The sequence below is a fragment of the Cricetulus griseus genome, chromosome 4 (assembly GCF_003668045.3).
Source record: "Cricetulus griseus strain 17A/GY chromosome 4, alternate assembly CriGri-PICRH-1.0, whole genome shotgun sequence".
Lineage (NCBI taxonomy): Eukaryota > Metazoa > Chordata > Mammalia > Rodentia > Cricetidae > Cricetulus > Cricetulus griseus.
The window spans coordinates 121980184-121992171 of NC_048597.1; the positions used below are offsets into that span (position 1 = coordinate 121980184).

General features: G+C 42.5%; 1 protein-coding gene across 1 annotated transcript; it reads left to right on the forward strand.

The window, feature by feature from the left end:
- Positions 1-325: 325 nt before the first annotated feature.
- Mmp27 (matrix metallopeptidase 27) lies at positions 326-11451 on the forward strand. Its single transcript, XM_027415177.2, has 10 exons — positions 326-463; positions 1938-2176; positions 3815-3963; positions 4042-4173; positions 6626-6787; positions 6968-7091; positions 7767-7897; positions 8929-9088; positions 9885-9988; positions 11216-11451. Exons 1-10 carry the CDS (start codon positions 362-364, stop codon positions 11449-11451), a joined length of 1539 nt encoding a protein of 512 aa, XP_027270978.1. The 5' UTR covers positions 326-361.
- Positions 11452-11988: the final 537 nt, after the last annotated feature.

Consider the following 11988-nt stretch of genomic DNA (forward strand, 5'->3'; position numbering starts at 1 on the left):
GCTTTAGCCCAATACTCAGACTTAGTGGCCAAGAGCAGCCACAAAATACCAAGATATGCTAGCGCTTCCTAGCAGAAAAACATTTCAAAATTCATGTTGGAAACTACCAATTTTGAAAAGAGAAAGCTAATTGGGGCCTTGCTATGTAATACACTCAATTCAAAAATGAGCAGTATGCTGGATAAAGGATAGCAGACACTGGTTGCAAAGTTCCCGTCTCTCTGGGGCGGGGGAGTCACGGGACACTTCCTGGCAAGTGTCCTTGGCTGTTATTAATTAAATGAGCACTTTGTGCCACGTTTCACTGTGAATTCTCTAAATCCCATGCAAACAGGAACAAGCATTAACTGAAGAGGCAGGGATGAAGTGCCTTCTGACCCTGCTGTTAAACTTTATAACATTCTCTTCTGCATTTCCTCCAGACCACAAGGATAAAGATGGGGGAAACGATCAACTGGCCCAGGTAGGATCTCAATGCATGCTGATAGCAACTAGCAATAAAATGTTCCTTGTCTAGCTTCTCTCTAGCTGTTCTCAGACTTTCCAAATTCCTGCAGCGTCCCAGAGGTTCCCAGAAGAATGAGGTCCCTTCCATGTGTCTAACTCTAAGGATATGAACTGGGTATGAGGTGAGGGAAGGGACATCGGAGAGGAGAATGAATTTACCACACCTTTAAACAGTGGTCACCAAGGGGCCAAAATGAGAGAAGAAAGGAACACCTCATGAGGAGAGAAATCTGCACAAATACATTTCAAGACAACCAAGCACACAAATCTAGAATCTAGAACTCTTTAGGCACACATACTTTATGTGTTTGTGTGTGTATACATACAGAGAGATACACAAATGTATGTAATGTAGAAATGTGTATATATGCATATATAAATGTATATATGAAAAGTATGTGGCTTCAGCAATTCCTTCTGAAATCTGGTTAGTTTATCGTATTTTGATAAAATAATTTAAGTGTGAAAAGTAGATAATCACCCCTGATGTCTCCTAAAGTTTACAAGATAAACAGCAAAACTGCATACTCTGTGCCAGTCCTGAACAAGCAGAGTGGGCCGCCTGCTAGCAGAGGACCCGTGTTGCATGGACCGTGTGGTTTGGCTAACTCTAGGTGAAGGAACCAGCTTCCCTTTCGGCAGCCATAACAGTCAAACACGTGCTTGCCATAAACCTGCCTTGGTCACTTAGAAGTCAAATGCCTGTCTCGTGACAAGGAACCTTAGTCACTAGAAAGTCAGATGCCTGTCTCGTGACAAGAAGCCAATCAGAAGTTAGCTGGTGGTGCTATGCTTTACGACCCTGGGTGTGCTTTATGGACAAGCGCACAGCAATGATGTAGAGAGCATAGCAACCACCCTGGGAGGGCCTGTGGGCCATAACAACCAGTTGACCAATCAACACAGGGCACGCCCTCCAAGCCTAGAGGCACACCAATCGTGAGCCTGTGCGTACCCCTAGACACTCCCCTTACGCTGCCCTATAAGATCTTTTGGGAGCCCCTAGGAGCCGTCTTTTCTGGCCATCCGCCATGGCGGGTGGGTGAAAGACCCGAGCTAACATGGGGTTAGCTCGTTAAATTACAATAAAGCCTCATGCAGTTTGCAGCAAGCTCTCAAATCTGACTGGTGATTGGGGTGACTGCGAACGTGGCCTGGGACCCCAGATACTTGAGTTTTCGGGGGTCTAACATAGGCACTCACAAATCGATGATTCCTGGCACTGGCGGACTAAGTGACTCCTCCTTTCCCTTTGCGTCCTGCCTTTCTTCCCATTGCTATTTATTTCCTGCTCTCAGGTCATTTGATTCTCAGGAGAGAATATTTGCTCTCCTGTTGCCTGCATCCTCTTTTTGTCTTTGTTTGTTTTTTTTTTTTTTTTTTTTTTTTTTTTTTTTTTTTTTTTTTTTTTTTTTTTTTTTTTTGGTCAGGCTTATCTCAACCAGTTCTACTCTCCTGAAGTAGAAGGCAGTCACCTTGTCCAAAGCGGGAACAGGAGTCTCTTGGACAGCAAACTTCGGGAAATGCAGGCATTTTTTGGATTGGCAGTGACAGGAAAGCTGGACTCAGACACCCTTGAGATCATGAAGGTGCCCAGATGTGGGGTGCCCGATGTGGGGCAATATGGCTACACCCTCCCTGGGTGGAGAAAAACCAACCTCACATACAGGTAATGTCTCTACCAACTTACATTAACTAACCCAAACAAATCATCTCCAAGAAGCAACCATAATTAAGGCCTGACACCTCACAAGTGCATGCCACTTTACGGGCTCCAAGAATCCTATCCCCACTTTAGACCTATGCTGTGGGAAGTATTGCTACTGACACTTTACCCACAGAGAAACCAAATCCAAAGGCTCCTGCCTGCAGCCGGTGTTGCAGAGGACACTGGCTTAGACAGATAGGCTCTACTCTTTAAGCTCTCCTCCCCAATGTGAGTGCAGGATGGAAAGAACCACCCTCTGCTATAGTGTGTGGAGGCAAGATGAAGTGTACGGAAAAATAGGAAGGCTTCATGTGATTGTGTGTGTGTGTGTGTGTGTGTGTGTGTGTGTGTGTGTGTGTGGTGTATCTGAGTATGTTTGTGATGTGTGTGCATATGTGGTGCATCATCTGTGCATGTGTGGTGTATCTGTGTGCATAGGTTTGTAATGTGTGTGTGGTGTATCTGTGTGTGGTGTACCTGTGTGTGTGTGTGTGCGCATTTGTGATGTGTGTATATATATGTGTGTATGTGTGAGTGGTGTGGTGTATCTGAGTGTGTTTGTAATTCTGTGTGTATGTGGTGCATCTGTGTGTGAGTGTGTATAGTGTATCTGTGTGTGTAGGTTAGTAATGTGTGTGTGATGTGTGTATGTGGTGTATCTCTAAGTGTGTGTTTGTGGTGTGTATATGTATCTCTGTGTGTGTGGTATGTTTGTGATGTGTGTGGTGTGTGTGTGTGTGTGTGTGTGTATCTGTGTGTGTTTGTGATGTGTGTGTGTATATGTGGTTTATCTCTGTGCATGTGTGTTTGTGATCTGTTTCGTACGTGTGCGTGTGTGTATGTGTGTGTAGTGTAGTGTATCTCTGTGTGTGTATGTTCATGATGTGCGTGTGTATTTTAAAGCTGTCAAATCTCAAATCTTGAATGAGTCCCAGTATAAAAAGGCTTTTTCCCTCAGCTATTTAAGGATAAGGGGCTACAAGAGATGGAGTGAAAAAGAGAAAGAAAGCTAGCTAAGAAGCTAGAGATTCCTGGTATACACGACAGCTCACAATCGAATGAGACTCTGGTTCAAAGGGATTCGATGCCTTCTTCTGAATTCTGCAGGCCCTTGCACACATGTAGTACACATAAAAACACACACACCACATAAACAAACAAATAAATAGAAGAAAAAGAGAGCTAGCTAAGCATGAGCCGGGAGTGAACTAAGAGCAGTGCTCATCCATGGTGCCTTGGATTCCTCCCTGAGTCCCTCAGTGATGAATTGTGACCTACAAGTGTAAACCAAACCACACCTTTCCTCCTGTAAAGCTGCATTTGGTCAAAGTGTTTTATTACAGCAAGGGGAACTCTGAGTTAGGTTATGTAAAACTACTTCATTTAAATAAAGTGACAGCAAATGTTAGGTGGCAGCACAATGATGTGTTACTACAGCCTGTGACTAGAAAGTACAAGTGATAGAGATAGGTGATAGATAGGTAGAGATAGATTATAGACAGATCACTTGACATTTATATGCAATTGATAGGTAGAGATAGATTATAGACAGATCACTTGAATATATATTGCAATTGCTGTAATTGGCCTATTTTTCAGAATAATGAACTACACTCCAGACATGACACGAGCTGATGTGGATGAGGCCATTCAGAAAGCTCTAGAAGTCTGGAGCAAGGTCACTCCATTGATGTTCACCAAGATTTCCAAAGGGGTTGCAGACATCATGATAGCCTTTAGGACTAGAGGTAAGGCATGCAATGGGAGGGGGTGTGCCAACTCTAAGATCTCAGGAAGCTGACTTTTCTCCCCATCAACTGTCTCAGTCCATGGCTGGTGTCCTCGTTATTTTGATGGTCCCTTGGGAGTCCTTGGCCATGCCTTTCCTCCTGGTCTGGGTCTAGGTGGTGACACTCACTTTGATGAAGATGAAAACTGGACGGCCAAGGATGGAGGAGGTGAGTCTAAGTTTCACTATGAAAAATATTGCATTAATCTAAAGAATCTCTGTGCAGTTAGATGCCTGAGTCCAAATTTATTCTCTCTCATAATTTTCTATATTCTCAGATCACATCAGTAAAGTGATTAACAACTATTAATGATAGTTGTAATTGGGTAGTCTTGTCCTAACAGAGCTCTCACAGTGTTACTAGTTCTGACGTAGGAACAGCGTTTGCCATTTAGCCATACGCTCGTTAGCATAACACTGAATGCCCACAGTGCTTTCGGTTTCACTGTGTGCATAAAGCTACGAAAGGTGTTATATGAACCCAAAGGTGTGCTCAAAAATCCCAGCCTTTGTGATGGATACTCGAATTCCTTTGTGATATGTGAAGCTTTGAGCCCATGCTCACCACCAGGCTGCACACTGAGCCACTGGCTGCAGTCACCTGTAGCTTGAAGCCTGCAACAAAATTTAAGAGGGCTGGTGCTTTTAAGCCTGAGGTAAAGAATACTCTGTGGGTAGATGGCCCATAAAGAATCAGTTTGAAAGCATAGCCCTTCTCTCCTAACCACCTCCCCATCAACAATAGAATTGGACCCTAGTTCTTACATTTGATATTTACTTTAAGGCAAGTAAGTGACTTTATTTCTTTGAAGGACCTGACTAGCACTGAACATTATTTGTTTTGTTTTATGTATTAGTATTTTGCTTACACATTTGCTTATGTACTTACCACATGTGTGCATGATTCCTTCAGAGGACACCAGATACCCTGGAACAGGAGTTTGTGGGTCTGGGGAATTGAACCCAGGTCCTCTGGAAGAGCACTAGTGCTCTTTACTGCTGACTAGTCTCTCCAGTCTCAGTGTACTGAAATTTTTTAGAACAAAACACCCAAACTTCCCCATGATGATACTGTGTCTGTTAAGTGAAGGAGCAGGCTCAGCAGAACTTCTGGATCTCACCATACTTTTATCCCTATCAGTGACTCAACAATCTGGGGTCTGGGGTCTGATGAGCATCACACAAGGCTGCAGATCATCCCTGATTCTGAGAGTCCAAATACGCTGCTTGTGTCCGTTTTATTTTCTACAAAGACTGACCTCTCTCTCTACTGGGCACATGAAGTTACTACCTTCCAGTGCTGCTGAGACAGATAGAGTAGTCAACAGTAGCTGATCTCCAGGCAACAGGAGGAGTCTGGGGTGAGGTATGACTACTGCCACATGAGTCAGCATCACAGAGAAGAGGACAGAATGCGGAACATTGCTCTCTATGCTGAAAGGCAGAGTGAACATAACTGTTGTGTATCTTCTACTGAAGAACAACCACTATTTCATAGGATTTCATCTTGGTTCAAAGCCAGAGTACATGTGCTCTATCAGTTATAAGAAATGGTCTAAGCACTTGCCAAACAGATAACTGGAAACCTTCCTCCGGTAGACTTTTCTTCCAGAAGTAGAAGATTTCACCATCTGACTATCCTTAACCAATAATTAGTGTTAGTTGCTGCATTGCACATTACTTCTGGCCCTCTGCAGAAGACCATGTGTGAGGTGAACTATCAAAAAGGCAAAGTTATGATTCAAGTTTAGAAAGGCTGTTTTTTTTTTTCCTAGGAAGAGGAGAAATATAACCCTCAACTAGGCTCCACATGGGCTGGAAGCCCAAAGGGAGTTGTCATCTGCCGGTTGTACTGCATTCCTTTGGAGTAGAAGAGAGTAGGAGCTAGTATACACTGACCTAGCAGAGAAACAAATGCACAGGGCTGGGGATAAAGCTCAGTGGGAAGAGTTTTGACTAGTAGGCACAAGACTCTGAGTTCAACCCCCAGGACTGAATCTATTGGTGGTAGTGCATGTCTGCAATCCTACCACCTGGAAGGTGGAGACTGGAGGATTAGAAGTTGAAGACCAGCCTCTACTACACAGTGAGTTCAAGGACGGCCAGGTAAACTCAAGACTCCATCTCAAAGATCAAGAAAAAGAACTTAGTACAGATGAGAAATGAATGTGAGATGGGGAAGAAAGGCCAGAGGGCTGTGCAGCCGTGTCTGTGGTTGGAAAAAGGCAAGGGCTAGACTGCTAAGGGCTAAGGTAGGAAACTAGGGCTTTCTAGTCTGGTTGATAGAGGACCACAGAAGAACATAAGGATGATCAGATAAAGTCAAAACTGGCTACTAAATTTCTTAAAATAATGCTATCCACTTGTTTTGTTTTGTTTTGTTTCCAAGCAGTGTCTCACCATGTAAACTTGGCTGGCCTGGAACATATGTAGACCAGGCTAGCCTTGAACTCAAAGATATCTGCCTCCTTCTGCCTCCTGGATCCTGGAAATAAAAGTGTATACAATCCTGCCAGCTAACTAATACTACCCATTTCTGAGTAAGTGGTCTCAAGCCATCTGCCTACTGAGTTAAATTTCTTCATGAACTCACATGGACATGTATTCTGTTTTTTATCAAGGGTTCAACTTGTTTCTCGTGGCTGCTCATGAATTTGGTCACTCTCTGGGGCTCTCTCACTCCAGTGATCAAACAGCTTTGATGTTCCCCAATTATGTCTCCCTGGATCCTAGCAAATACCCACTTTCTCAGGATGATATTGATGGGATTCAGTCCATCTATGGTGAGCAGCATTGTGTAACTGAACTTATGTAACTAAGCAGAAAGCTTTTCAGAGAGGAAATTGGCATGCGTGCTTCCTGAAATAGTATCATGAAGTAAACCCGTGCTTAGGTAAGATCCTGATGTGGGCACAGTTCTTGTCCCTTCTGAACCCACCATAGTCTTTCTTTTCTCCCCAAAGGAAGTCCACCCAAGACACCTGCCAAGCCAAAGACAAACCCCGAGCCCCACGCCTGTACAGACCCAGGCCTGGCTATGGATGCTATCACTACCTTCCGCAGAGAAGTCATGTTCTTTAAAGGCAGGTAAACCTTTGACACTCCACCTTCATATGAAGACTTTTCTTTTCAAAGGAAATGGTGGCAAACTGAAGTCCTGGTCACTGTGAGAACATGTGTGCTTCACATTTTACAATGCACATACTATTTAAATGTTTTACTATATGCATACATCTCATACTCATTTGGTAAATTAATTTGAAAAATTTTAATCAAATTTAATTTACTAGAGATTATAATATAAAAGTCTATGTCCAATGGCTTCTTGATGAACACTCTGAAGAGTATCTCAAAGTCAATGTCCAGCTGATTTCAGGAGCCTATTGTTAAACTTTGGGGACCTTTGCACATCAGTTCACATCTCCTTGAAACTGGTTGTATATACTAACATTCATGCCTTCCACCACCTGGAGAGCCAGCTGCTAAGCATATATCAGCACACCACAGCAAGAGATTCTTCCTCTATAAATGAAGTAGAGGACAGTCGAAGAAGACATCCAGATGCAACCTGAAGCCTCCACACGCAGGCACACACACATGCATTCACATGTGTGCCCCACATATAGAAGATGCATGCACATATATGCATGCATACCAGACATACATATACATGCCACAAAAAAAGACAAACCAAAGATGACAACATGTTGATGGATTCAGACACCCAAGCAACATCCATGAAGTGTTTTGTGTTTAACTCAGGCATTTATGGAGGACCTACTCTGATATCGCTGATGTTGAATTTGAGTTCATTGCTTCCTTCTGGCCATCTCTGCCAACTGACCTTCAAGCTGCCTATGAAAACCCCAGAGATCAGATCCTTGTTTTCAAAGGTAAACTTGCCTCCTCTTCCTCCTCTTTCCTAAACAGGACAATGGGTATTTCAGTCAAATACAATCTTCATCATGAGTTGAATGATAGACCTTCTCACCTAATTTATATTTCTGTCAAAAGTAACAATGAGCTAGGCTTCTCCCTAGGCTGTGATGATTTCCATCACCCCAAGTTCACTAAAAGAAATACATATGATAAAAACCATAAAAGTCAAGAGCTGGTCAGCAGTTAAGAGTGCTGGCTGCTCTTCCATAGGTTCTGAGTTAGATTTCCAGGATCCATATGGCAACTCATGACAGTCCTAGGGGATCCAATGACATCTTTTGGCCTCAGTGAGTGTGGTGGTTTGAAAGAAAATGGCCCCCAAAGAGAGGTGACACTATTAGGAGGTGTGACTTTGAGTAGATGTGACTTTTTTCAAAGAAGTGTGTCACTATGGTGGTGGGCTTTGAGGTGTCTTTTGTTCAAGCTACTCTCAGTGTGGCAGACCATGTCCTGTTGCCTGTAGATCAAGATACAGAACTCTCAGCCCCTCCTCCAGCACCATGTCTGCCTGCATGCCTCACCATGATGATAAGGGACTAAATCTCTGAAACTGTTTTCTTATAAGAGTTGTCATAATCATGGTGTATCTTCACAGCAATAAAAGCCATAACTAAGACAATGGACACCACACACACACACACACACACACACACACACACACACACACACACGCCCACTGTATAGAGATACACATGCAGACAATCTTACCATACATAAAAATAAATATTTTTTAAAAACTATGGAAGTCTATTCTTTTTCTTCCAAGTAAAGATGACAATCTATCTCACTTCTATGTTCCCTTTTACAGTATTGTCTTATTTAGCAAATAAAATAAACAGAACAAGGAAAAAAAGAGCAGAGAAGCGATAACTGGGCTTGGAGCTGAGGAACTGAGTATCCAGTTGTTTTCACACTTCCTGAGTCATCTCTTTCTACCTGTAAGACATGAAGCAGAAAACATAAAGAAACCTCTTTCTCTCTCTAGATGAGAATTTCTGGGTGATCAGGGGATATGCTGTCTTGTCTGATTACCCCAAATCCATCCACACACTTGGGTTTCCAAGACGAGTGAAGAAAATTGATGCAGCTGTCTGTGACCACAACACAAGGAAAACCTTCTTTTTTGTGGGCATCTGGTGCTGGAGGTAACTCTGACAATTAACCCTTTTGGATGACTAGTAAGGACATCATCTACCACAGCATCACCCACACACAGACAAAAACAAAATGAGTCTGTAGTCTCCTGGTGGATCGTGTTGAGGGCCATCTTCAGTGTATGGCATTTATCAAACTAAGATGCTTGGATGATGATCTCCCTCCAATTTAAATAAAAATAAGAAAAAATAATGAATCTATCAATGCCAACCAAGTTTTCCATGACAGAAATATAGCCATTCAGAATCTAGAAGAGGCACAAAGTGGGTCTCCACTTGCTTTAGCAATCCCTCAGAAAGCACTACTCTGACAGAAGGTGTGGCCCTTTTCCTAAACTACTTTGTTGGTGATGGTGGTAGTGATGGTTTACAGTCCTTGTCCACAAAGCTTTATCTTAGGCCCCTAGCAGTGTCGTTATTGTTTTTAAGAGATGGTAAGAGAGGTGGCGAGATGGTGCAGTCAACAGATGTGAGAACCTAAGTTCAATTCCCAGAACTTATGTCAAAAGTTGGGTACATTAGCATATATGCGTGTACATTTGCAATCATGTGTATGCACACACACACACACACACACACACACACACACACACACACACACACGGAAATAATTCAATCAAACAGTCTTTGCCATGTTTTATCATTGGTCCTATTAGATGACTCCCTCCACTATGCCTTCTCAGTTCCCATAACCCTGCTTGACTCTAAACTGGGCAGTAGAAAGATTAAGTTGATTAAATTCACCAAACAGGCATCAAGCAGAAGCCTTTGAAACCCTTTCATGCAGGTTTGATGAGACAGCGCAAGCCATGGACAGAGGGTTCCCGCAGAGGATAGTGAAGCACTTTCCAGGAATTGGTCTCCATGTGGACTCTGCCTTCCAGCACAAAGGTGAGTGTCAGTGCTTCCACTGTGTGGATGCTTGGAAGACTACAAAAGAAGAAAGCAACAAACATATTATTTTAGTATAACTATCATTCTCAACACCAGTTGATACACATTACCCTTGCAGACACTATTAAACTGAACCAGGAATGCTGAACTGAACTCTGAATAAAGAGAACCAAAATCAATTTTAGTTTCTGTTGACCTAAGATACTCCGTAAAAGAGCCCCCAATGTGTGAAAGATGACTAAACTCACAAGATGAACAATGATTCTCAAACATACATATAGATGTATTCATAACACACACACACACACACACACACACACACACACACACACACACACACACACTTTAAGATACATAGCTTGGAATGCATGTATGAGACAACTATGTGTTTCAAGTATCTGAGGCAGCAGGATGAGACCCAGGATATTTAAAAAGACTATTTGGCAGTTGGCTTTGTTGGTTGGTTGGTTGGGTTTGTTTTGTTGAGTTTGCAGTCCTTCAATGTACTGAAGATTGAACTGAAAGTCCCACTGTACCAGGTAAATGTTCTGCCACTGAGATGTTCTACCTCAGTCCAGAACCTTAGGTAATTTAATGTACAAAGTCCACATACTGGATCCTCAAAGACAATGACTTAGGCCTGAAATAACTGAAATAATTGAGTACCAGTGAGACAGTTCAGTGGACATAGATGCTACATGCTTGATGACCCAAATTTAATCACTGAATCTCAAAGTTGTCCTCTAACCTCCACACATACACTATGGTATGCACATTTACACACACACACACACACACACACACACACACACACTTATAATGATTACTTTTTAAAACATTTGATGCCACAATTGGTTATCTGCATGACATCAAACCAGCACCTCAAAGCCTGAAATAGATTAAAAGGGTTGCTGATCTATAGAAATCAGGGTAGGGTCCATGCATAAACCTAGGGGACCCCTCTTTTCCCCTCAGTGAGATGCCTTGTTGAAATCTAGCCTGACAGCTGGGGTCTAGCTACCACACTCAAAAACACTTTGAAACTTGTACTAGGCTTCCTTCTCCATAATTTGCATAGAGTGAGGTAAAAGCACAATACATGTCGATAACTCCACAGTGACTTTTTTTCTTTACAATGCTATTGGACTCTGCATTGATAAAATTAAAACACAGAGGAGCAGTTTGCACTATGCAAGGTAACTAACCATGCCTCTCCAATTCTAGGCTTCTTCTATTTCTTCCGTGGATCAAGGCAATTTGAGTATGACATTAAGGCAAAGAATATCACCCGAGTGATGAGAACCAATACTTGGTTCAGGTGTAAAGAACCATTAAACTCATCATTCAATGTGGACATCAAAGAAAGAGCACATTCAATTGGAGCAGTGATATCCCATCATAAAAGTTTAAGCTTGTTCATTTTCAGTATTGTTCATGTGCTGACAAAAATGTACAGTTAACAATAAATTCCACAAAGAATCTTTTAACCTGAACTCTGCTTCAAAAAGACTCCAGAGCAGGAGAGATGACTCGGTGGTTAAGAGCATGGCTGCTCTGTCAGAGGATCCAGAGGGTTCTCAGCACCGTATGGCAGTCTACAACTGTCTATACCTCCAGGCCCACAGTAATCTGATGCCCTCTCTGGCCTCAAGGGCACTGCCCACACATGGTACACAGACATACATGCAGGTAAAACATCTATACACATAAAATGAAAAGGAAAGTAAGAAAACTGAACCACTTCTTTAACAGCAAGTTGTTAATCCTACTTAATAGCTGGGTAAAGACTCAGTAACCAGTCTGAGCATCTGCTTCTTCTAACAGTGGGGTTTTAAATATGAACAAAATCTCTGACTTATTTAAACCTACTTCATGCTTTGTAGACTTGGAAAAGCAAAATGTCTTAAAACTAAATACTAAGGATGATTCTTAATCCAATCTTCAGCATTCCATTTTGTTTGGCCCTTGGGGGCCAGTTCAAAGGCCCAGAAAACTGC

Excerpts from the sequence above, each read along its gene's own strand:
- Mmp27 (XM_027415177.2), top strand. The coding sequence starts at position 362 with ATGAAGTGCCTTCTGACCCTGCTGTTAAACTTTATAACATTCTCTTCT. Across the intron at positions 7,092-7,766 it reads GTCATGTTCTTTAAAGGCAG|GCATTTATGGAGGACCTACT; the intron begins GTAAACCTTTGA and ends TGTTTAACTCAG. Across the intron at positions 7,898-8,928 it reads TCAGATCCTTGTTTTCAAAG|ATGAGAATTTCTGGGTGATC; the intron begins GTAAACTTGCCT and ends TTCTCTCTCTAG.